At 51.3% G+C, this 26,192-nt stretch overlaps 1 protein-coding gene across 1 annotated transcript in view; it reads left to right on the top strand.

Annotated features, from left to right (window-relative positions):
• Positions 1 to 26,192, top strand: part of Abca13 (ATP binding cassette subfamily A member 13) — a 448,352-nt gene that overhangs the window by 130,169 nt on the left and 291,991 nt on the right. The window contains exons 28-31 of the mRNA XM_023714440.1: positions 4,775 to 4,888; positions 8,185 to 8,275; positions 16,463 to 16,639; positions 18,626 to 18,932. Coding sequence (XP_023570208.1) covers positions 4,775 to 4,888; positions 8,185 to 8,275; positions 16,463 to 16,639; positions 18,626 to 18,932 — 689 coding nt within the window. The remainder of the gene's footprint in view (positions 1 to 4,774; positions 4,889 to 8,184; positions 8,276 to 16,462; positions 16,640 to 18,625; positions 18,933 to 26,192) is intronic.

Raw genomic sequence — 26,192 nt, 5'->3', positions numbered from 1 at the left:
TGTCCCTCTGTCACTCTCTCTCTATCTCTCTGTCTCTGTCTCTCTGTCCCTCTCTATCTCTCTGTCTCTCTCTGTCCCTCTCTCTCTGTCTCTCTGTGTCTCTGTCTCTCTCTGTCCCTCTCTATCTCTCTGTCTCTGTCTGTCCCTCTCTCTCTGTCTCTCTGTGTCTCTGTCTCTCTCTGTCCCTCTCTGTCTCTGTCTCTCTGTCCCTCTCTCTCTATCTCTCTGTATCTCTGTGTCTCTGTCTCTCTGTCTCTCTGTGTCCTTCTCTATTTCCCTGTCTCTCTCTGTCCCTCTCTCTCTATCTCTCTGTGTCTCTGTGTCTCTGTGTCTCTCTGTCCTCTATTTCCCTGTCTCTCTCTGTCCCTCTCTCTCGATCTCTCTGTTTCTGTCTCTCTCTGTCCCTCTGTCTCTCTGTCTTTGTTTCTGTCTTTATCTCTCTCTGTCTCTGTCTGTCTGTTTCTCTGTCTCTTTCTTTCTCTCTGCCTCTATCTGTCCCTCTCTCTTTCTGTCTTTCTCAGTCTCTGTCTCTCTCTGTCTCTTTGTCCCTCTCTGTCTGTCTCTCTGTCCCTCCCTGTCTCTCTCTGTTCCTTTCTCTGTCTATCTCTCTGTCTCTGTCCCTCTCTGTGTCTCTCTGTCCCTCTCTCTCTGCCTTTCTGTCTCTCTGCCTCTGTCTGTCTGTCTCTCCAGTATTTAGTTTCACGGAGTCCTTCCACCCGTTCAGATTCCCGCGTGTGTCGCCAGAAAGCCCCATGCCCGAGTGGTCTTCAGCATCACTCTTCCATGCGTGCTGCATCACTGCCCCTGGGGGCCACTAATCTGCCCCCCCAATTTCAACATTGTTACGTTGTAGAGGAACTTTAGTGTTCAAGATGCATCAAAACCCGAATGCGTCCATAGTCCTGTCCTCCTACTTCTGTAAACAGCATGCTAACCAAGATGACTTCAGGTCTAAGAGTGCTGCCTACTGACCCCCGTAACCAGCGCTTGAACCCATCTCATCAAAAGTCGGAAAGGAAACTGTGATCACAGGTGCAAGTGCAAGGAGACGTCTCGTGAGGTGGAGCAGCCATTCCTGGTGGAAACTTCCTGTCAGCGAGGAAGGAGGACATGTCCTCTCCTTGGTGGAGAACAGCAGCACGAGTGAACTGGCAGGGCACAGCTTGAGTCTCTCTGGAGAAGAGTGGTGGGGAGAGCACAGCCCATGGCCGCCTAATGCCCAGGCTAACCTACGCTGACCCTGACCCTGACCTGACCTTGACCCCGAGCCTGACCTGACCTTGACTCTCACCATGACCCTGACCCTGAACTGACCGTGAGTCTGACCTGAGCCTGACCTGACCCTGACCCTCACCATGACCTTGACCCTAACACTAACCTAACCCTGGCCCTGACCTTGACCCTGACCCTGACCCTAAGTCCTGGCAGATGTAGTCAGACCCAAAGAGGACGGGAGTTAAAGGGAGAGGGCGGAGAGGCACAACTGCTTGTGTGCTCTGGTGACATAATTACCTCAGAGAAAATCTAAGAGTTGACTCCTCCAAAACAACCTCCTGGTGGGGCCGGGGAGATGGCTCAGTAGAACAAGTCCTTCCCTGGCAAGAGCAAGGACCTGAGTTCAATCCCCGGTTTGAAAAAAACCCCAAACAAACAAACAAACAAACAAACAAAACAATAACAATCTCCTGGAGCTAATAGGCGGTTAGAACAAGGCTGCAGAGTGAAATGTTCAAACAACCAGTCGAGTATTTCCTACTGCACGGCAATGAACAAGTGGAATTTTGAAATCTGAGCAGCCCTGTGGCTACAGACAGAAAGAGCAGAGTACTCAAGAGGACGAGGGCGAGGAAAGGTTGTTGGTTAAAAGGGGGGTTTTCTTTTTAGCCAGATGTGGTAGCTCGCACCTCTAATCCCAGCGCCCTGGGAGGCTGAGGCAGGAGGACAGAGCTCATGCCCAGCTAGTTGGCTGCTTGTCGTGTGCAGTGCTGCCTCCTCGGGGTCTTGGTGTGACGGCTGCGTTGGCCATCGTGACCCAAGCACCTGGGCTCTGCAGCCAGGTCGTAGCGGCTCGTGTATCTCTTACTGCTGCAGGCTGTCGCCCTGCTTGAGCTTCATGTGCGGCTGCTGGCCTACTTTGCAGGCTGTGGCTCATTGAAGGATAGATTTCCGTGGCCTTGTGCCACTTCAGTCCATGTGGCATGCCAGGTGCGTCTGCAGCTGCTGGTCGTCTCGGACACTGTGCCCAGGAGGGACCAGCCAGTTTCTCCATGTGCAGTGTCAGATCCCTCCGTGGGGACTGGAGTCTTGGCACTGGAGAAGGGAGGCTTGGCAGGCCAGGCCCTTGTCAGGCCGCAAGTCCTCCTGCAGTCGGGCAGCGAGGGGCTCCAGCCAGGCCACTCTGGGCCTCTGTGTGTTCAGTGTCTGGGCTGAGCTTGTGGTGGGTCCTATGTGCCCGTGTGTCCCTGGGCTCTCTTCCCACCTCCTTGGGAGGAGTTGGTCCTGGCTGCCTGTTTTCACCAGGTGCCCCTCGGGGTCGTGGGCTGGCCTGGTGCTGCCAGAGAGCAGGGGTTCCGAGTGAGGTGGGGCCGCCTGTCTTGCTACGTGGTTGCTTGGAAGTGTGGTAGAAGTCTAGTCAGCTTCCTGGGCTGGGTGCAGGGGGGGCTCCTCCTGCGGCGCTGCTCCTGCCTGGGTCTCCTCTCTCTGGAGGCTGCCTGTGAGGTCTGAGCGGTGCCGGTGTCCGAGGTGCTTACGGGGGGGGGGGGGGAGCAGCGAGCGAGGGGCTTGCCCCGATGCGGCGGGAACCCCTTGCCAGGTCCTCCTGATGCGATCCCAGAGCCTGTGTGTCCCCGGCCCCCGGCTCCCGGCCTCTGCTTCCGTAACCCCTTGCTCTGGGGTCTGCTGCGGGCGCGGGTCTGAGGACGGCGCTCTGTGATGCCGAGGCTGCCGGGCCAGTGCTGGGGCTCAGGCTGTGTTCACGTGCGACGGTTTTCCTACAGCTTCTTGTGGATTAATTGCTTTGTTTTTAAAATGCATTTTACTGAGATTTAAAAGCTGGAGTCATAAATGATGTATGTTACATATTATAGGAATTTGCTTTACTTTTGTAGCTTTGGTTTCTAATATTACATTATTTTATTATATTTAATGCTTTAAAGTTATTTTGAACATTATCTTTTGTTATTTATTAGCATTTATTTCATATTGCATGATTTCATATTTTATGTTGAATGATTTATATACATTCTAATAGTTCAGTAAATATTAAATTATTAAATTGTTGAAAGTTGGACTTTCTTGATATTTATATATTTTGTTGTTTATTTACAGGAATATCTCATGCATTTGTTGTTTATTGTTTTCTCCAAATCATTTATTTTTAAAATTTGTCTTCCTTCTGGTTTCCTTAGATTTTTCTGTGTATTTTCTACACATGTTAAGTAAATTTTTATTTGATTAGTTTTTACTTTTTAATTTAATCACAAATATATTTGAGCATGAATTTTGGTTATAAATAATATATTTCAACAGCTAATGTTATTACCATCCTTTTTTCTTATATGATCATTTCCAGAGTTTATTCCTGAAATTAAAGTTATTTGTAGCAATGTTGTAAAATTACAATTCAATAATCTAAAAATTTTTACAGAAACTTTATTAATTATTCATAATACATACCTAAGCAATTGATTAGTTTTGATATTTTACTGATATTTGTCCTAACAGCAGTTTCAGTGAATTTTTCTTGAGTATTTGAGTACTAGAGGTGTGCATATATAAAATAAAGTAGGATACCTGAAGTTTTAGTAACTTGCTGGATGCGGCCTACGTGCTTGCACACGTAAGTGCTTGTGTGTGCACACGCATTCGTGGACGTTAGATTGAAGTCTTTGTAAATCTGCGTTGGCGTCATCCTTGACAGCCTCCAGCCTCCTCCACTGTCCCTCGTGCGCCTGCTGACCAGTGAGGCCGAGTCGCTGCGCACGGAGCACTTGGGACCTGGCCCGCCTGGTGCCGGGACGATGAACTAGTCCTCCATCTGCGCAGCTGCAGTCGCCGGCCGTTTTCCTGGAAGGCCGGCCCTGGGGGCTCAGAGCTTGCCTCTGCTGTCGCACTGGCTGTCCCCAGCGGGGGTCACCAAGAGCGACCCCTGGTGGCCCCCGGAGATATGGCAGGAGTCTCAGGCCTTCCTCGCTGTCTGGCAGCGAGCCCCTGCCCAGTATTAAATATAATAAAGTGGCCATGGACGTCTTCACAGCTATAGCTGTATATTGCACTGAGATTTTTTTTCCCTAGGAAGAACCTTTTTATCTTGAGAGAGAGACAGGCATGTGCAGTTTTATGCATAAAGCGCTGCGACTGTGCATATTTTATGACATCAAATCATTTTATGAAAGACTTACAGCAGGGACTCTGCCAGGAGCAGGAAAGGAATCGGCACCCCAGTTTTACTCTGTGCTCCCCGGGGGAGGTGTGAATGGGGGTGGCGTTTTGGAGGAGGGACACAGGTAGGCGCGGCCTTGGTTAGAATGCAGGGGCCGCACACGCCCACCCTAGCGAGGCTCACTGGGGGTAGAGGTGCCTGTCGGGGTCACCGGGGCAGGGCGTGCTGTGCAGCCAGGGGCCCCCCATCCTGCAGGGGACAATCGCAGGTCTTTGCTCTGCTCACTGAGTCAGGCGTGCTGCATGCTGGTCTTGGAGCCGCTGCCCGACTGAAGATGCATCCGAAAGTGCAACAGCTGCGTAAGACTCACGCCAGTGTGCTTTTCTCTTGCAGGCTAATTACACTTTTTATTTTGTGGACAAATTAAAAACCTTATCAGAAACATTGCTGAAGATGTCCAGCCTTTTCCAGGGAAGCGCAAGTGGACAGATGTTCAGCCAGCTGCAGGTGGGTGGGGCACGCCCTGTCAGGGTCCGAGGTGCAGGCTGCCCTGCAGAAGATCCCAGCCAATGAGCAGAGTGTCTATAAAATTGGGTGCACTTGCAGACTTTCTGTGAGTTTTTGGTGCTTTACTCCATGCAAGGTGGTGGAACTACTATGAGATGAAGGATTTATTGGCAGTCACCTGTGCTTTAAATTCTACGTTAAGTTTAATGCTTTTTAGGTAATTTCCATTCTTCCTGGTTATACATCTACTGTGGTGATTGACAATCATTTCCTACTTCTCTAAGTTTGACAAAGTAACTGGGTTATGGTCTAAGATGCCCAACTTCTTCAGGGCCAGGCAATCACTGCTAGAAAGTGTTAGCTTGAGGAGTTTACCTTTTAACTCTAGGGAGACTTGGGGGAACCAAGTTGAATTTAAATCTGGTAAGTTGAGACAACAGCCGTTTCTGTGCACGTCCCGGCTGTTTACTGCCCACTGACAAGCCTTTGGGGCCCTGGAGTTGGGCCTGGATCATCTGGGTTGGTTCTAGGCTCCACCACCGTCCACTGCTCTGTGGCCTGTGCTGAGCACGGGGCCTTTCCGCACCATGGGCTTCCTCCTGTGCAATCAGGAAGTCATGGACCCTGGGAGGTGAAGTGGGTTGTGGGACGCAAAGCATTTGGAGTGGGCTTTGTGGTGGAGACGCTCCTGCGTGGTTCCAGGTTCCCCCGGCAGCCGAGATGAGCACACGTCTTATCATGGGGCACAGCTGTTAGCATGAAAGAAGAGGTCCGGGGCCAGGCCAGGGCGAGGTCACCCTGACCGCAGGGGCCCACGAGAGGTAGGTAATGTGGCCGCGCCCTGGCCTGTCATGCAGTTGAAGGAGCGTCAGGCCGGCTGTGCAGGACCATGAGCAGAAGCCGGTTGCCAGCCGGAGTCCCTGGTCAGCGGTGCCCGGGACCAGGATACAAGCGCTGGGCAGGCAGCAGGGGCCTTGTCCCTCTGGTCCTAGTGGCTGAGGTCTGTGCTGCTTGGTGACAGCAGCTCTGTGTCTGAGCTAGTTACATCAGTCTTTAAGTTGTTTGCTTGTGGGTTCCTTTGTTAATACAGAGATCAGTAACCTTCCAACTGTGTCTGGATAGAAAAGGGCGAGGCTTGGGTCAGGTTCCCTCTGCCACTGTGGACGGCGGGTAAGCATCCCCAGAGCCAGACCCACGATGCCCAGAGGGCCGCGGGGTCAGGACGCTGCACCCGACTGCTGCACGCATCTGGGAGCTCCTGGAGAAACGCAGGGCTTAGCTGAGTACTGTTTGTAAAGTCACATGCTTCTCCAGAGAAGATTTGTTTATCTTATAGAGGATACAAAATCCTGGATTATTACCCTCTTTCTTCCAGTCTATCCCTCCCTCCCTCTCTTTCTCCCTTCCTCCATTTCTCTTCCTCCCTCCCTCCCCCTCCCTCTCTCCCGCCACTCTCTCCTCCCTCCCATACTTCCTCCCTTTGTCTTCTCTTCCTCCCTCCATCCCTTCCCTCCTCCCTCTGTTCTCCCTCCTCCCTCTCCCCTCCCTTCATCTTTACCTCCCCCTTTGCTCCTTTCCTCCCTCTGTAGTACTGGGGATTGAACCCAGGGTCTTTACATTGAGTTACACTCCCAGCACTTTTAGGAAACAGAGTCTAGATAAGTCACTAAATTGTCCAAGTTCAGTTTGAAGTTGTGATCCTCCTGCTTCAGACTCCCAGAGTGCTGGGATTATAGGCGCTCACCTCCACGCCTGGCTTGTAAATTCTTACTGTTGGCAGCTCTGGGTTCATGCTCAGGGCAAGCTGTCTGTGCTGGGGTTTGGAGTGGAGTCTGTACCTGGCTCTGCTGCCAGTGCCCCTGGTGGGGCTTGGGACTTGGCCCTGTCTGCTTTTGCCATCTGTAAAAGGCAGCTGTCCTGTCCTCCTGAGGTGCTGCTGAGATTAAGTGACAGCATACACACTATAGGACCTGCATTGTTGTCTGACAAACAGCTAGCGTCTGATAAAAGAAAGTAAATAAGATTTTTTTTTGTATTTTTTAGGGAGGGGTCTACAGGGTGGTCAGGGTCTCATTACTAGATTGGACTCATAGTGATCCACCTGTTTACAGCCTTTCAAGAGTTGGGATTACAGGCGGGTGCCACCATGCCCAGTCTCAGATTTTTTTTTTTTTTTTAAGAAAAGCAAACAAACAGATTTCTGAATAGTTCTGTTCTCCTGGCAGGATCAGATGAAGCCAGCACACATGAGCGTGGGCAGAGGGGCTCGCTGTGGAGGGTCCTGCTTATTGGGCATCACTGACCCGAGACACCTGGTGCCAGTTACTGGGCTAGCAGGCTCCAGAGAGCGTAGATTTCCTCTCTGAGCAGCAACGTGATCCCAAACTCGTGCCTTCCACGTCTTGCTGCCGGGGCGGAGCGCCACTACATCCACATTTCTCCCTCACCGCTGTGGTCCACTTTGGCACGTGGAAGAGCAGTGCGAATGAGCTCTCGCTGCCTGCCACGGCCAAGTGCGAGATTTGTGGAGCCGGTGAAAGTGATTTTGGAAAGCTCGTCAGGGTAATATAACCAGGGACCAATGAGAGAGAGGGACCGTGGGGTGGGGGAACGATCCAGAGAGGGACAGGAAGTGGGACGGGGGTGTGTGTGGGACGCTCTGTCCTCGAGGGTGTGCGATGGTGCTGGTGCACTGTACCTGGCCCTTGGCAAGGCCACGTACAGGACGGATCTCCCAGCAAGCAGTCACCACGTGGCTTCATTCGAAGACCGTAGCCCCACAACACTGATGCGAACTTTGGTTTTCAATTCTAACGCATAATTACAATGCTTATCTAAATGCTTATAGTTGTAAAATAAATAAATGTTTATAGTTCTTACCTTTTATTTTCAAGAAAAAGACTTTCACTAAATATTAACTTGTTAGCCATTATGTTTAGAAATTATTTCTTCTTCTTAATGTTGTTATTATTATTATTATTTCAGTGCTGGGGGCAAACCCAGGCTTTTGTGCAGACCCACAACCCAAATACTTTTAATAAACTTAAATGCTGAAACAAGGTCTCCTTAAGTTTCTGGGTTGTCCAGGCCAAGTTCAGTCTTGTAATTCTCCTGCCTCAGCCTCCCAGAGTGCTGGGAAGGTAGGTGTGTGTTAGTGTCCAGCTTGAATATTTTTTAAGTGGTTTCACTTTGTGTATCCTTTTTTGGTGTCACAAGCCTTTGGCTAAGGCTAAAACAAGTGTCACTGAATAGGAGGATCTCGATGTACTGTCTGTGAAACTGTGTTTTTCCCTTAGGAAGCCTTAAGAAACAAATTTATAAGAAGCTTTGTGGAAAGCCAGCTGCGCGTGGATGCGGGCAGCCTCCTGGGAGACCTCCGGCGCTATGGTAAGCGGGCACGCTGTGTGCAGCTAGGGTGCCCAGCCAGTCCTACCCCTGCCCAGGATGCTGTGCTGTCAGCTCACTTCCGCCTCTCACTCCTCCTGCTGGGATCACAGCGTGTGCCGCCGTGCCCGCTCTCCCTTGCCGTTCACACCTTGGTAGGAATTGGTTATGCTTTGAGCATACGTTCCTTCCGGGTTCAGCATCACGGCCTTCGATGTTGGGCCCCTCGCAGTCTTTCTTGGCTTTGCATGGTTAGAGTTGCTGACTGAGTTCCAGCTGTGAAGCTTCCCTGACCATTCCTCTGCTGGTTGCTTCCCCTGGCCTTGCCAGGACCAGCTCTCCTAAGACGTTAGGGACCGATACATATTCTCCATTGCAGAGCCAGGCTGTACTTGGAACTGACGCTTCCCTTTTCAGTCGTGTTTTCCTTCTCCAGTGTTCACCTTTCCTGCTTTGGCTTAAAGCAATCCGCTGTCCCCTCCACCCTCTGCACGCCGCCCCTTCTTTGGGGAGACCAGGATTCATGCCTTCCACACCCTCATTATCCTTTTATTTGGATGTCTGGTGGGTTTGAAAAGAAGAGGCACTGCAGAGAGAAACACTTCCTAATTTTACCCAGCAAGATCTTGGTTTTATGTGCAAATCATGTGGAAATATTTCCTGTTCCCTTCACTGATAATTTGAAATTGATACAAGAATTAGTGCCTCATCTTTTGCTCTTATCTTTCTTCCTTTTCTTCTTCCCCTTTTCTTTGTCTTTTTCCTTTTCCTCCCCCTCCTCCTCCTTCATTAAAAACCAATGTCATTTCTATCCTTAGAGTATTTTTTTAAATAAAACTTTGCTACTGTATTTTGTTATCTAATTCTGAATTCTCTCTTCAATACTGGGTGAGACTAGATCTCACCTGAGAACTTCATACATGCTCAGAGCATGATGAGTTCAGCTCTTGTCAGTGACCCTCCCCCTCTTCCAGGGGCGGTTTCTCCCTGGGGACAGTGGGGATATTTACAGGTGTGTTGGTTGTCACAGCTGGGCAGGTGCTCTAGGACCCCCCAGAAGAGGCCAGGAACACTAGGGAAACCCTGGAGCATGCAGAACAGGCTTGCACGAGGAGTTACAGCCACAAATGGCTCCATGTGTGGAAGAAGACCCCTCCCTGGGAGCAGCAGGAGGGAGCCACTTGTGGAGGGCAGTTTCCAGGGCAGGCACCCTAGGATCCCAGGCCCCGTCTGACTCCGTGGCGGATGCACGCTCTATTTCCAGTCCCTGGTTACAGTCACTGACCAGGTTTGGTTTTGTTGGGGTTTTTGTGGAACTGGGGATTGAACTCAGGCCCGTGCGCTTGCCAGGGAAGCACTTATTTCACTGAGCCATCTCCCCGGCCCTACAACCACTGACCAGGAAGCAGTGGTCATGTTCTGTTGCCTGGATTCTGGAGCCGCATTACTGTAGCCCTGCACCCGACGCCGTTCTCTGCTCAGCTGAGTGTGAGCTGCAGGGCCTGGGCTTCCCCAAGGGCTAAGAGCAGGCAGTCTCTCCTAGGGATCCTGATCCCCTGCCCTTGCCATTACCTTGCTGTGTGCTGCAGGAGCCGGAGTGGGTCCAAAGGCAAGGGCCAGCTTCCAGGCCTCCCCGGGGCTCCTTGTTCCTTGCTCTGCTTTCTGTCCTCTCCACGGCAGTGCCTGTGTCCTCCACAGGTGGGAGAGCACAGAAGGGGTGACCACAGGGACAAAGTGAGTGGTCAGGTCTGACTACCTTTTGTGTTTTGATGTCCAATTGCTGTGCCCGAACAGATGTCCTGCTGTGGAGGAGCAGCGCAGTGTCCTCCTTCACAGGAACTGTGTGTGCATGCATGCGCGCGCGCGCGCGTGTGTGTGTGTGTGTACATGTGGGCACACACTCCGCCATGTGGGATACAGCAGCCCCTTGTCGTCTACAGTTGTTCCGAGGCCCCATTTTTTTCTCTGTAATTTTTTTTATGTATTTAATACAAGGTCTACAGGGTCTCCCTGCACAGATGGGTGCAGTGATCCTCCTGTTTTCAGTCTCTCAAGCTCTGGGGTTACAGGCATGTGCCACCACACCTGGACCTAGTTGCCATCTCAGTGTGCCCCTGGGAGTGAGGCTGGTATGGCTTGCTGGGGATCAAGTCTCGGTCCCTGCGCCTGCCTAAACAGGTGCTTTAGTCTGTTGAGCTATCTGGCCAGCCTGTAGGGCCCATTTCTTCTCTTTGTTTGTTTGTTGTTTTTTTTTTAATGTATCAGTTATTTAATTAGGTTCTTAGTGAAAAATTTAGAACACTAATTTATGAGGATAAATTCCATTTGTCAGAGCAAAATCGGATCACAGGTAGCCCTGGAGTTGAGGAACAGCTTTGATTTTTGCTAAAATCTGTGAGTCCACCGCTTTCTGATCCACCTTGTGCTGCTCTGAAGTCTGGTATCTCTTTCTTGGTGTCGAAGACCTCGCTGCCCCTCTTCCCCATTGTCTGGGTTTCCGCAGTTTCTTCTTGAAGTAAGCATCAGTGAGGTGTTTGGGGATTTTCACTTTGCTGGTATCAATTTTTGTAGAGGTGGCAATGACATATTTCTGGTGTGTTCTTCATAGAGAAACGTGATTAAGGTTCAGAGGCCCAGTCACAAGTAGCAAGCCACTGGCCAGCTGCTTCAGGAAGACCACTCTCTTGCCTCTGTGACGCCCGGTGAGGATGATCAAGATGGAGGGATGCTAGCTTGAAGTGTCCTCACTTGCTGACTGAAGGGCTTCTTGCGTGGCTCAAGAGCTTTCGGGGCACATCATCAGTAGGGCAGTATCTAGGCATTTTTCAAAGCCTAACCACCAACTACCTCCATTCTTGTCCCCACCGACCGGTTTTGTGATGGTAGCATGAACTTTCTCCTTCTTTTTCTTCTCAACCTTTGATTCAGCAGCTGTGTACTTGCTCTTGTACAAAGCCTTTCCGGAATACATAGCAGACTGGGAGTGTCTGCTGATTCCTCTAACCAGGACAGGATTTCAGCTGCAGTGGGCCTGCCCCTTCTTGCACTTTTTTTGCCTTCACCTTACCCTTTTTACCAGTACCACTGGCAGCAACTTCCTTGGCTTCAGGTTTCTTTTCTTTAGTGTCTGAATTCTCAGTTTTTTTGTCTGCCATCTTACAAGATGAGAAAGAGAACTAAGTTTCCTAGGTACCATTTTGACACCAGTCTACAGCTGCTCGGGTCCCTGCTACACAATGTTGAGCTGTGTCACAAAATCCACTCAGATCTCCCCATAGTCCGTGTGTCATCGCTCACTGCTTAGAATCCTGACACGGTGTACATGGTATGTAAATGACATGTAAATGATATGTAAATGGCACATAAATGATAGCATAAGGCATGGTTCAGGGGAACATGATAAGAAGAGTCAGCCTACTTGGTACTAATGCTATTTATTAATGATATATTTGCTTAAGATGGGCTGAGTCCACAGATGCAGAACCACAGATATAGGGGGCTGACCATACACATATGCACACACACACGTGCGTGTGCAAAGTCTTATTTTTCTCTTTCTAAGACTGAATACCCCAAACCCAAAGTTAAAGGGGGAAAGGTATATTTAGCTCGCAGTTTGTAGAGGTTTCAGGTTAGGGTGGCATGGCACAGGGGCACCTGTTCATGGCAGAAGGTAGCAAAGAATCAAGCAGAGGTCTTAATAGTGTCTTTCTTCCCTTGTTTGATCTTTCCCAGGCTGCTCAGGATAATCCCATGGATAATCCCAGCATCACACACTCTAGGTTCAGGTGCCTGTGACAGAGCCCCATCTATGATCACAGGAGACTTTGGGGGGCCATCTACACACAAGCCACCACACACACACACACACACACACACACACCCCTATGCTTATAAGAGGTGTATTTCTCTGCCTCTTTGTCATGCAATTATATATGATCTAGCTTTTTAAAGGCTTCCTTTTAAGCAGCTTTGGTTTTTCCCTTGAAGACAGTGAAGGCTCCCCTCTATGAGGTCAGGTCACCCTTCCTTGTGTTTACCATCTGGCATTATGTGCAGCTCGACGGTCTAATCAAGCTTTCCAGGCAGGCGTGTAAGTGGCACATTCTATGACAAAAGGTCAGTGCATAAGATGCACTACAAAAACTCTGTAAAATTAAGCTTTCTCCAATTCAACGTAAAGATATGAAAGGCCCCCACTGTGGACAGAGGGGCTTTGGCTGTTCAGCTTTCCAGATGTCCTCTTGAGGTGCACGGAGAGGTGGACAGTTGGCTGGCGCCTGCCCCTCTCTCAGCAATTATAAACATGGCTGTGGCCGTCATTCAGTGTCACTTCTGATGACATCAGCAATCCTTACTTGTGTGTGCATACACAGAGTAACTTGATATTTATATATAATAAACATTTACATATTTTAAAATATTTTATCATTTTCATGATTTTATATGGTAAATTATATAACATTTACATGTAAACATTTATATAAATGTATATATCCACATTGTGTATATATGCACATATACATCTCTCTATATCCGGCTGTGTATAATTTTCCCAGCAGCCTCATGTCTGTGAGCTTTCCGCACAGACATGAGGAGGTAGAGATGGTGACCGATCTCGACCTGAGATGGGCACAATGCTGCATGGGCTGCCGTCTCCCCGATTGCAGTGTCCCCAGTCGCAGCCCCTGTGTCCACTGCCTGGCAGGAGGGACCTCCAGAGCCAGGCGCAGGCGCTCCAGCAGGGTCCTGGCGCACACAGCCCGTCACCAGTCTCCCCGCGGATGCCGCGGGCGGCCCGGCCCTGCAGCCTGGCTGGAGTGTGGGTGGGCTTGGCAGCCTGGAGACCCCTGAGCACTGCTTTGCTGGCCCATGCTACCCTATTGTGCCTCTGCCGGAAATCCATCTCACAGATTAACAAGCCGGCTGGGACCCCACACCGTGCACACGTCCTGCGCGGCCCGGTTCCGCCCGCTGTGCCTCATGCCTTCCTGCGTCCGATCTCACAGTGACTGAGTGGGCCGTCCCCATCCCTGCTGCAGCTGGTGCTGTCCCCCCTGTGTCCCTCAGACTGCAGGGCCCAGGGCCCAGCAGAGAGCCTGCATCTCCATCTGCAGCCCGCCAAACACCCTGTGCCCTCCGGCTCTGTGGATTGATGGTGGCCACACCAGCTCACTGTCCAGCAGGCCCATCAGAGCCAAGGCCACTGGTGCCGAGGATCCGACCCACCCCAAGGGATTTGCAGTGCTCTTTCTGGGCTCCCGTACCCGACTCTATCCACCACTGAGGACGTCCCTTCCCAGTTGGGGGGCTTAGCACACCCCAAGGTGGAATACCCTGACTCGTAGTTCCTCTCCAGCTGTATCATCCAAAGTACAGCCGAAGGGCCTTTCCTGCCTTCCGCGTCAGAGCCACTGGCTGTGACCGTGGGGAGAGATGAACACTGCCAGGCAATCATGTTTCTGCTGTTACCAGGGATGCTAGTGTGAGCTGTTTTCTTCTCAGTGGGTGAGCTGCAGCTGAGCTCCGAAGTGCAGAAAGCTGGTGTCTCCCAGCTGCTTGAGACTGGAATAAACAGGAGAGAGTGATGGCGGTGATTCGCAGGATGACTTTGCGTGGTTTTATGATCTGCTGTGGGTTTCTGTGCACAGGGTGAAATGTGTGTGCTCACTTCTCACTTCTTTACAAAATCCTGCCTGGGTAAAAAGGTCTGCTGTGCAGACCCCAACCACCAGGTGCGCAGCCTCCTCCTGCGGCACACTCGGTCCTCCGTACAGAGCCCTGCCTGGTGGCCTGGGGCCACGATGTAGCACCCAGGCAGCACCTGCGCACAGCAAACTTGGGAAGCCGCTCCTGGCCCACCACGGAACCCTCATGCCTCCTGTGCGCTCCCTCCGCACACGGCCTTTCTCCAGGTCATTCACTTTCCTCAGCTCCTTCCTGAAGCTGAGTGAGAGTACCAAGACCAACTCAGTGGTTTGTCCTGAGAGAAGGCTGCAGCTGCCCTTCCAGAGCCCCAGTGTCACCAATGTTCGTGTGCTGTTGCCTCCTCTTCCCGGGCACAGATCCAGGACATGGACTGTAGTCCAGAGTCTGAGGATGGGGTTTCTTAATGGGAAAAACGTGTGATCATTGTTTTTGCAAGGTTGGTGTCAGAAAGTGACTTTGGAGAAGGCATTTGTTATGGCTTATGTGTCCTCATCCAAGTCTCGTGTGCTCATAGGTGGGGCTTTCAGAGGTCCCTGGATCATCAGTGTCAGCAGGTGGTGCTGGGGATCGCACCCCACTCCCTGCGCTTGCCTCAGCAGGCGATTAGTCCACTGAATTATCTTACCGGCACTTGTTATTCCTCGGCTCTTTGATGCTGTCATTCCTTCTGTCACATGAGATGGAATCTTAATATTGTTTTACCTTGCAGTTCTCCAGTGGCCAGAGACGGAGAACATCTCTCCACAGAGTTGTTGGCCATTTTTACTTCTAAGAAGTGTCTGTTCATGTCGCTTGCCCTTTTCTTGGTTGGGCCTTTTTATTTTAGGATTATTTTTTTGAGGTCTTCGTATATTCTAGAAATTAGCCTTTGCAGCACAGCTGGCATTTTCCCCATTCCGTTGTCATCTCTTCATTCCTTTGCTGTGCAGAAGTTGTGAACTTTGATGCAGTCCTGTTCGTTGGCGCTTGCTGTTACTTCTTGTGCAACTGGAATGCTGTTCACGAAGTTTTTGCCTGTGTTTGTGTCTTTAAATGTTTTGCTTATTTTATCTTCCAGTGCGCTCAGTGTTTCTGTATTAATTTTAGATCTTTGACCTATTTTGGTTTGACCAAGCTTGCAAAAACATGGTGAGAAATATGAGGGCAGCTTCAACCTTCTGCAAATAGCCAGTTTTCTCTTCTTATTGAATAGGCTATCTTTCCCACCATGTATGCTCTAGGCTGCTTTGTTGAAGCTCAGATGCCTAAACGTGCCCAGAGAGCTTTCTGTGTTCTCTACCCTGTCTCGTCGGTTCATGTGTCTGCTTCTGCTCCAGGACCACGCTGTTCTTATCACTGTTGTTTTGTAAGAAAGTGCAGCTGAAAGTCAGGTGCTGCGATGCCTCCTGCTTCGCTCTTGTTACCCCATATTGCTTTGCTACTCTCGGTCTCTTTGGGTGTCAAATGAACTGTAGAGTTGTTTCTCTAGTTCCATGATGAATGTTAATGTTTTGATTGAGATTACGTTGCATCTGTAGACCAGTCTTGGAAACATGGCTATTCTGACAGCACTGGCTCTGTCCGTCCAGGAGCCAGGGACATCTGGCCACTTTCTGGCATCCTTGTCAATCTCCCTTTCCCGCGTACTGCAGTTTTCATTATGGAGGGGCTCTGCTTCTTTGGCTAGTTTAATTCCTGGGTATTTCTTGTGCTATGGTGAGTGATATTGTTTGCATGACATATTTCTCACTGAGTTCATTATTGGTGTGCACAGATGCTGTTGATTTTTGCATCCTGCTACATTGCTGCCATTGGTTGGTACTTCCATGGGATTTGTGGTCAAGTTCTTTGGGTCTTCTGCATACAGCGGCATGTCACCAGCACATAGTGACGATTTGAGTGCTTCCTTTCCTGAATGTGTTTTAGGCCTTAGACTTTTCCCTTCTGTTTTGATTCTGTTGTCCTCCTGCTGCAGCCACGGGCTTCTGGGTGACAGTCTTACCTTTGTGTGTGAACTGTTTCTCCACTCACACGTGTCAGCATTGCAGAGAACATATATAAAAAGGTAACAGTTGTTGTGCCGGCCCTGCCCATGGGGCGCACTGAGACTATGACTGAGACTGCGCATGTGGCGTGCCTGTAATCCCAGCGATTGGGAGGTCGAAAACAGGAGGATCACTACGAGTCCAATCTGCGTAGTGAGACTCTGTAGACCCTGTCCTAAATACATAAAAAAAGGTAACACACCATCTTTTCATCTGTGTTAACTATTTTTTAAACTTAGATGTGTCAGCATTGCACAAAACACATATAAAAGGTGGAGAGCTTGTGTTCAGCAAATCCATGGCAATTTTTGCATGTGATCCAATTTTGACTTCTTTCTGAGTATTTTTTTAAGGAAGGCGTTTTGCAAGTCATTCACACAATCCCCACTGGATGAGCGGGAAGCAGCGAGGTGGAAGAGGAGCAGATGTATGCGTTCTGATTTTCTTGCTTTTCCAGGAGGGATGCTGGACAAGGTCTTTAACCACACAGGGGCTGGGCACTTCCGTTTCCTGGGCAGTGCCCTGGTCAACCTCTCCTCCTGTGTGCTGCTGGACCGCTTCCGGGCCGTGGAGTCAGAGGACGTCCTGGAATCAGAAGCACACAAGCTCATGCGGCAGAACGAGTTCTTGGCCAGTAAGTAACAGACGAAAATGGTCACAGAGACCCTGGCTCCTTAGGCTGGCGTCTCATGTGATTTCCCCTAACAGTGTTTCATGTTGGCTCAGAGAAAAGTGAAGCCTTTCCAAGATAACACATAAAATAAAGCAGAAATACACATATGGAGTTAATGAGCAGATGTGTCTCATGCCACAGTGACTGAGAATAATGGCACCAGAGGTCTCTGTTCTTACTATTTCTTATCATTATTTATGGTTAAATCTCATGTGATATGTAACAATTTTGTTAACCAAAGTTATATTCTAATTTCCTTCATGCCCTTTATTTATTTTTATCCTAATGTCTTATTCTTATGGGTGGAGGGTGGGAAAATACAGTGGTCAGTTAGAGTCCACTGCTGGCTGTATACTTGTTCAAATAGATACCGTGCATGCCTGTAGGTTCCCCTTGAACCGACCTTTAATTATTACCTTTGTTTTGGGGGCTGGGGATGGAACTTATCGCCACAGGTGCGAGGTAAATGGGTGCTCTGTCCCGAGCCATATCCTTGCTCCTTCTCCTGTGCTTCATTGAGATTTTGTGCCGGTTTGCCAGGGCTGTCCCCATGAGGTGCTGCAGGGGGCTGACTTAGCCAACAGAAATCCTTGGTCTTTCTAGGGACAGGAAGTGCAGAATGAAAGCATCGCTGGGTTTCTTCTGAGGGCCGAGAGGGGTCGTTACTGTGTTGTATCTCTCACTGCTTGAAGCCTTGCCTGTCTGTACCTTTATGTCTGGCTTTCCACATTGTGTGAGGACACCATCGCATTGAATGGGGGCCCACCCTGAGGACCTCATGTTAACTCTTCGAGCGCTCTGTACATGCCGTCTGCACTCACCCCTCAAGGTCCTGGGGTGAGGACCTTGTCATATATGTTTTCGGGGAGGCAGTTTAGTTCACGTCAGATGTGATCATGGAACTCAAGCCACGTGGCAGGAAACACGGCCCGTGTACTTAGGTTGTGGGCGCTGGCCCGCGGGGATGGGCTGGGGGCCTCATCTCACACCTGCAGCTCCAGGGAAGGGCTGCTGCTTACTATTTGAGTGGCCCTGAGTAATTTTTTCAAGCCCTGGAAAAAACAAATAATGTCTTTGTGCTGATGGCAACACAGCACGATTTTCTTTTTCTTTTTTAAAATTTTTTAAAATTTTTTTCCATAATTTTATTGATAAACAGATAGCAATGAGACAGTTTCAAATCAAATCGCTAGGACAGTTTCAATAACACACTGCATACATTCTTCTTAGTGGTTAATTGCAGTACAAGATGTGGACTTGAGATCCCATTTACAAACACCATTAGAACAAACCATTCTATTCATTAAGAGAATGCAACTATATATCTATCCCAACCACTTTGAATACACAGATACAAAATGGACATTCATCGGCATACCCCATTTGTTCTAAGTTCCGTTATTGAATATTATAGGTGTGTAAACTCAGCAAAATATTCTAAAAGAGTCCAGTAGCCCATAATAGCATTGGGTCTTCTGTTTAACTGGCAATGTCAGAAATTATTGACCTGAGTCCCCCACAGCTCAACTTAACAGCATGGCTTTACTTCTTATATTTTGTTTTTATACTTTTCGGCTGGGTGATTAAGACCAAGGTAAAGCAGGACCTATGCAACAAGAGTTGTAGCTTTTGGGTCTGAGAAGATCAGTGAAATCCCCTCAGGATTTATCCTGAGATCCTGTACCTCAGATTGTAGAACCTTTGTCAGTGCAGCCATGTGGATGAGTCATGGCCATTACTTGGCCAACACAGCACGATTTTCTTGAAAAGAAAAGATTCGTTGGACCGGGAGTGAGGTCTTGGCTCAGTGTGGCCTCCAGGAGCCTGTGGAGCTGCACGTGCTCCTGGCTTTCTGGGGCCAGACATCCCCACCCCCTGCAAAAGGAGAGGGAGGTGTGTGCCCCTCCCTGAGCTCTGGCGGTGCTTACCTGGCCTTCTCTGCCACAGGTGTCATCTTTAACAGTTCCTCGGTTGGCAAGAGCTTCAGATCAGCATCTCGCGGGTTGCTGCCCCATGTCACGTACACCCTTCGCACCAGCATCTTATACAGCATGAGGACAGATTTGATAAAAAATCCTTCCTGGAAGTTCCATCCTCAGAGTCTGCCGGCAGATGGGTTCAAATATAACTACATCTTTGTGCCACTGCAAGACATGATCGAGAGGGCCATTGCTGAGGTCCAGACTGGGCAGGAAGTCTTGGAGCCGACGACCCAGGCGCAGGCCGCCCCCTATCCATGCCACACCAGTGACCTGTGAGTAGCTGTCACCTGCAGAATCTCCTTGGGGGAGTGTGGCTGAGGGGAAAGACCTTCGCGCCTTCTGTAGTCATCCCAGAGTACTTTTTTTAGAAAAATCCATTCTCTTCAGTGCTTCCAAGTTTCTTGTTTATGTTCTTGAGCTTCTCTGGTAGAAATGCCACGGTTGAGAAAGATCAGCCTTTGCATCTATGGGCTCTCAGCTTCAGGCACAGGTCCAACCGGTTGCTGACTGAATGGATAATTCCAGAAAGTTCCAAAGAGCACAACTTGAATGAGCCATGTGCTGCACACACTGCCCCTGTGTGAACGAGGCAGTGCAGGCTGTGTGCCGAGGGCTACCTGGAGCTTGGGGTGATGCAAAGCACACCCGCTAGGGGGTGTGCATGGGTAATGGGGACTTGAGCCCTCTGCATTCTGCTGCGCCTGTGGGGCTCCTGGAAGCCACCCTGTGTTGGTCCAGATCAGTGGGAATTTTTAAGTGAAGAGGGGCATTTTATATGGACATTGCGCATCAGTGTCGTGAACTGCCCTTAGCACCAGTGTGATGAACAATATTCACCAAGGCTGAGTGTGTCTGCATTCAGCCCTTACCTGTTTGCACTTGGGGAAAGCAGGAACCATTATTTCATCTTGAAGAGCACACAGGGTGTCAGGGAATTCAGGTGGAGACCGTGTTGGTCCCTTAGGTAGGCACCAAGTAACTGAGAGTGTCAGAGGGTTGAGCTGTCACATGGCTGCAGCAGGAAAGGAAGCGAAGCTCAGTCTGGAATGGGAACATGTGTGTGGAGACAGGAGTCCTCAGGCCAAGGCCCCGCCAGGGCCACTGCAGAGGGGCACAGAGACTGAGGTCCCCAGGGCTCTGTAAACTTGGCAGTGAGCTCAGGGACTGGATCCAGTAAGGCTGTAGAAGGACTTCACAATGCATCAGAGGAGGGGAGTCGTATGGCGGCAGGCTGTTTCCTTGTGCAGGACCAACGTGGTTCGCATAGCATTCTGCTCCTGCCCCCGGACACCTGCAACACAGGCTGCGGGTCCCTGGCTGTCCCTACCTGCTGGCTCTGATGCTGCCACCTTCTGAAGCACAGTGGGAAGAGAGTGGCTGAATGTGAGGCTGTTATGTCACCTTAGCGATGACACTCACACGCATCCTGCCTCTGACTGAGGCCCAGCAGTGGATCACCAGGCAGAGGTGTAGCACCCTCTCGAGGCCACGGGAGTCCCTTTGTAGGGCAGGTGGCGGGTGTGATGCTCAGGATCTAAGATGTCTCAGAGTGCCTGGATCATGGGGAGGCCACACGCCTCAGGAGACTCACCCGTGGGTGAGCTCAGGGTTGACTGCACTGTGAGAGGCAGGTTTGGTGGACATGCTCCATGGGGTGTGACCCGGAAGGGCCTGTCGCCCTCCTGAGCCCCTCCCTTCTCTCTTGACTTCCTCCAAGGCACCTTTCCACCATATTTCTGCCTTGGAGCCACCTGACCATGGACTGGGACCCCAAGCTGGGAGCCAGGCTAAGCCTTTCTTCCTTTACATGGGGGTGTCGGGGATTGCACACCGGGTACAGGCAAGCTCGCTTATGCGGGGGGCTCGAGACTCACCTGCCTTCCTGTCTAGTAGCACGCTTTGTGCAGGATGGCTTACTTACATCTTTTTGACAGTAGGACAGTAGTTTAAAGGCTCATGTGGTTGTGATGAGCTGGTCTTGGGAACTCATAGTGTGGCAGGAGAGAACTGGGGGTCAGGAAGAAATGGGCCAATGGGACTACCTGCATGGACAAATCACCGGCGAAAGCCCCTGCACTTCTTTCCTTGTGGGTGAGAGCTTTCCTTTCTTTTCAAAGATACCATACTTTTGGCTTTGAACATTTTCACCCTCGCAAAAAAAATGCTCCAAAGTCATTTTCTCTGAGGTGACAGTACTGAGAGGGTGCCTGCTGTTGGCGAGGTCCTGGTGCCCTGCCTTCCACCTGACCCAGAAACTGACCTGCTGTTGGCGAGGTCCTGGTGCCCTGCCTTCCACCTGACCCAGAAACGGAGAGGCCTCCAGAGCCAGTGCCTGGGGAAGTTAGCATTTCAGGACGCTGCCTGCTTGAAGGTGAACCTCGGGGAGCTTCTGTCTGACAGACTCCTGCCAGCTGCAGGATACACCGATCGACAGCACCCTTGGGAGAGGGCAGAGCTTGTGTGGTGGGCACAGTAGGGGCCTGGCACTTGCCCTGGCTCGTTCCGCAACCCTGGACAACCTGGAGGAGCGACACATGGCCAGCAAGGAGGGGCTGGCTCCCCATTCCTTCTACCACAGTGCTTTGTTATGAGGCATCACATGAAGGCAGCGAGGAGGTTTGGGGGCAACAGACGGAAACGCGCCCGCGGCCTCTTCGAGATCGATGCCGGTGTCATGGCAGCCGCGCTGGTGGCCGGCTCGGTGCAGTGCCCAGGTGCGGCTCCACTGCGGCGAGATCGATTCTCCTCGTCCTCTCCCTAGGAGAGCGCGGCGCAGCTCCTCCGAAGCCTTTGTTTCATTTTCCTGACAAGGGTGAAGCTGTGTTTTAATTCTCAGGCAGAATGCAGTCCTGAGTCCTGTCTGTGTTCTGCTCCTTTCCTTTGTGTGTGCTTTGAACACACCTGTGCTGCGGAGACCCCGTGCGTCGGCCGTGATTGAGCCACAGCTGGGGCCTGCACGAACTCGGCCACCTGAGGACAGACGCTAACGCACGCTCGGGCCACGGACCACACTCGTGGAAATGTTCCAGTGGCTTCCTACTGTTTGCTGAACGAGCTACGTATTAATTTATTCATGTATTCAATGACATATGTCAACTATTTGTTGACCGCTAGGTTTGGGGTGAATCAGGAAGGGCTAGACAAAAATCACTGCCTGTGGGGCACTGACAGTCTACCGACAGCCGCAGTGAAGAGGGGGACGTCGGGGGCAGGGTGTGCCGGGTTCTGGGAGGGGTGAGGTGTGCTCAGAGACGTCGGGGTGGTGGCTGGAGTTCTGTGGGATCCACGGTGTAGTGGGGCTGGGGTGGTCCTGAAGGGAATGTCTGGGCAGACTTGGAGACAATCACAGCCTAAAATGTGTGGTAGACCAAGGGGCAGTCAGGGCAGAAGCCCTGGGGCAGCAGTGGCTTGGGGTGCGTGGAGTCACCAGGGCATAGTGCAGAAGGGCACGAGGAAAAAGGCGAGGTCACAGCGCAGAGCACGGACGGGGCGCCCTCCAGGGGCCTGTCTCCTGCTTTATGTGATGAGCGTCCTGCTCAGGACCTGTGTGTGTGGGGCTGGGCACAGCGCTGCCGTCTGGGAGACCCAGGTAATAACCCAGGGGACGGATCTGTGCCTGGGAGTCAGGTTCCCGTTGCATTCCTGAGGCAGAACCAGCAGGTGGGCCACACGCCTTGAAGAGGACGTGGCAGACAGGTGCTGGGAGGACTGTCCATCCCGGGCCAAGTGCTTGGATCCTCCAGTGACGGTGCCCTAGGAGAGGGGAGGCCGCAGGTGAGAGGGCTGGGGCAGGGGGGAGGAACAGAAGCGCAGCTCAGAACCCCGTCGGTGTGACTTGGGGGACCCACAGGAGGCCTAGGACGGATTTCTTCAGGAGCCTGAGTGTACCTGAAGGGACGTGTCAGTTTAAGCATTTTGGTGGCACTGGGGACACTGAGGTTGGTGGCAGTGAGCTTTGGTGAGAGAACACAGCTGGAGGTGCCCAAAGGCCAGCACCCAGCCTGGACCTTACCTCCGAGAAGCCAGAGGGATGGAAACAGAGTCCTCCAGATGGGGGGCTCTGAGTGTGGCCCCGGCAGGGGGAATGTGCCAGAGTGGGGCGTGAGTAAAATAAGGCGTAGGTGGGCAGCTGACCTCTGGATTTAGCGTGTGTCATGGGGACATCGGGGGAGTGGTACGGGAGGGCTCCGGGGGACCTGGAGGGGACACTGGAGCCCGAGTCCAGGCAGCTCTTGTGGAAGACACAGCAGGAGGGCAGTGTGAGCCAGAGGTGTCCTCAGTAGGGCCTGATGGGAACAGCCCACACTTGGGGAAGCCGACAGCTGTGTTCTCCAGCACCTGAGGGAGGAGCCTCAGGGCCAGTCCTGGCAGCTCGTCCATGGTCACAAAGCCTGTTTCTGTAACCTTCCTTGGATGTCTCTTTCTCTCTCTCTCTCCCTCCCTCCCTCTTTCTCTCCCCCCTTCTCTCCCCCCATCTCCTCCCTCCCAGTCTCACTTTCTGTCTGTGTAATGTCTATTGGCAGTCCAGGCCCCCTTCTTTGAAGAGCCTGGCATTAGGAAATGGTATCTCGAGGTTTAGACTTTGTAAGTGGCAGCATTTTGTGGCGAGCTCTGATACTCCCATCCGCCTCGTGGTTCACGAGCAGCCATCCTAAGGGCAATTTTTAATGGACACGCAAGCACGGAAAAGGACACCGCTGTGGCCAGAACTCCAGGGCATTTCATAGTCTAACAAAGGATTTCAAATGTTTAATGCACTGCTTTGAAGAACAAGCCAACTTATAAACAAGGGCTCAGCACACAAGTAAAAATCACCCCAGAATCCTTTTATTTGGCAACAAAGAACATCTTCTGAGACATTTTTTTCGCCTCTTGTCCTCCACCCCCCGCCTCCTTCCATTCATGGATGCTGGAGCTGGGAGCCTCTGGGCTCTGGGCTTTGGTGGGCAGTGGCCCCTGGAGGCACTGCCACTGGGTGTGGATCCGAGGGGTGGAGTGGGAGTGAGAGGCTGACTGAGAATCACCTGGAGATCTCACACTCCTGCTCTGAAGAAATCATCCTGGTCCACCATGCACGAGGACAGGGCCTCTCCTGAGAGACGCTCAGCTGTTTTCCTTCCTCAGGCTTTGCTTCACATCTTGGTAAACACTTCTCCTTTCTGGGTGGTCAGCGCTGTTGTCTCTGCAGAAATCTGCGCCCCTGACAGAGCTCAGGTTCCTCACCGGCTCTGTGCGCTCCACGTAGTGTGATGCGGGGGACAACTCGGATGGGAGGCAGGAGAAATGCACTCCTCGCTGGGTAACCAGTCCTCCTCCTCAGGCCCCACACCGCCCTGGCGGGCTCCTTATCCTGCAGGAGAAGGATGGCGAGGAGCAGGCTCCCTTATGTCCTGACCCTGCCCGAGTGGGGATTTTCGCAGCGCTCTTGAACCTGAGGGTGTGGGAAGGTGGGTACGTGCAGTGTTCTGTGCTGGCAATGGTGGGCATAATATAGGGAGTGCCTGGGGGCCAGACGCTTCTTGTTTTGTCTAAATGGCATGGTTCTGCACAGGGAAAGGTAGCCTGGACCCCAGTCCTCCACACCCTCCCTAGAGACACCACACACCGTGTCCTGGGGTGGCCGTTCAGCCGCACACTTTCCCATACTGTACCCATCTGTTCATAAAGCGTTTGTTGCAAACCTGTGGTAGGATATGAGTCTCCTAGGTGCTGGCAGGGGTACAGAGAGGAGCGGCAGCACTTCTTGTGTTTAAGACACGCGCAGCTTCACAGAGGCCCCAGTGCTGCCTCCTTGCTGCCTCTATACGGAGCTGTGGCCAGGGCTTCAGACTAGGACCTCCTGCCCTCAAGCCGCCTGCGTTCAGAGGTGCTGTGTGCAGAAGGTGACAGGATCCTGGCTCTGCTCACTGGTGGCTTCATGGCTGACTGTGCTGTTGGGAAGCAGGACCTGGCTGGAGCTGGTCCCTGGGGTGTGACCTGGAAGGCTTTGTCCCTCCTTCTGGGTCACCATGGTGTGAGCAGCTCTCTTCTTCCCAGGCCCTAGGCCTAGGCCACCGTTCAGTTTCTTCTTTAAAGCCAGCTGACCAAGGACAAAACCATGAGCTAAAATACATGTCTCCTCTGGGTTGCAAGCATCAGATGTTTTATCTTGGAAACAAGGAAAGAGAGGAGGACAGGAGAGGAAAGGAGGAAGACCCTATGACACAGGCTCTGGGGGTGGCTTCATGCCCTGGCCCAGCAAGCAGCACCCGGGAGGAATCCTGGAGAAGGAGGAGGTCTAAGTCTGGCCCTTACAACCTGCCTCTGCACAGACCTCGGGCTCCAGGATTGAGTCCTGCCTCTGGGGCTGGATTGCTTTTGAGCTCTGGGGGTCTCCGCAGGTTCGCAGCTTCTGGATGCTGCTGATGGGTTCCTGCTCTGCCCCTTGCTGGCCGCAGGGCCTTGGTTGGGACCTGACGGTCAGTGTCCTCCCCTTGAATGGGCTGTTGATTGGTGATCTGCCTACTTGGTTAGGTTTGAGAAAGGCGCAGACCTGGGAAAGAAGCTGGCAAGCTCTGTGGGCAGGCGGCGGCCCTGAGAAGAGGCTGCGGTGCTCCAGGGCCACTCTGGGGGAATGTCCTTCCACCTCGAGGTGTGGACAGCCGGGGTGGGCCGAGGCTGGTGCCATTATATTCAGGGAGGTGTAGGTGCAGGGGGCACCCTGCCTTCTCCCTGACATTCCCAAGTGCATCACAAAAACCACTGGGCTGTGCTAATAGAGCAAGCAGCAGCTAAAATGCTATTAACCGAGGTTATTAAAATGTAAATTGAGGAGATGCCACACACAGAAAAAGAAACGCAACAATTAAGTGTATGTGAAGATCTGAGAATCCTTTCAAAGCAGCCCGAATGCAGAGGTCAAACTCATTTCTCGGGTCACAAGTGGTTGGCCAACTTCCTTCCCTGTCTTAGGCTTCTATGCCTACACACACACACACACACACACACACACACACACACACACACACGCATGCTCTTCTGTTTTGCTTTTCCTATACTTATAATTTTACTGTTTAAAAATTATTTATTTGCTTGTTTATTTGTTTCTTACAGGGTCTCGCTACGCAGCTCACATTCATAGTGATTCTCCTGTCTCAGCCTCCCCAGCTCTGGGGTTACAGGCATGCGCCACCTTGCCTGGCTTTGGGGCTGGCATGCATGTGGTACCAGGGCTTCAACCCAAGTCCTTGCACTTGCCAGGCAGGTGCTCAGACTGCTGAGCTATCTCCCCAGCTCTAATTTTACTTTTCAAACTAATATTTAGCAGTTTTTAAAAATTATCATCCCAGTGGTTACTTTACGTTACGACTTATATAAAGATTATCAACCCTTCAAGAAATGAAAATGTTTCCTCTTACTTCATCATAGGCTTTCTCTTCCCCATTATGAAATTTTAGTTGGTCTTCTTCTTCTTCTTCTTCTTCTTCTTCTTCTTCTTCTTCTTCTTCTTCTTCTTCTTCTTCTTCTTCTTCTTCTTCTTCTTCTTCTTCTTC

Source organism: Octodon degus, unplaced genomic scaffold, assembly GCF_000260255.1.
Source record: "Octodon degus isolate 3935 unplaced genomic scaffold, OctDeg1.0 scaffold00035, whole genome shotgun sequence".
NCBI lineage: Eukaryota > Metazoa > Chordata > Mammalia > Rodentia > Octodontidae > Octodon > Octodon degus.
Note: the sequence above shows the minus strand (reverse complement) of the source record. Positions and strands in the feature narration are given on the sequence as shown.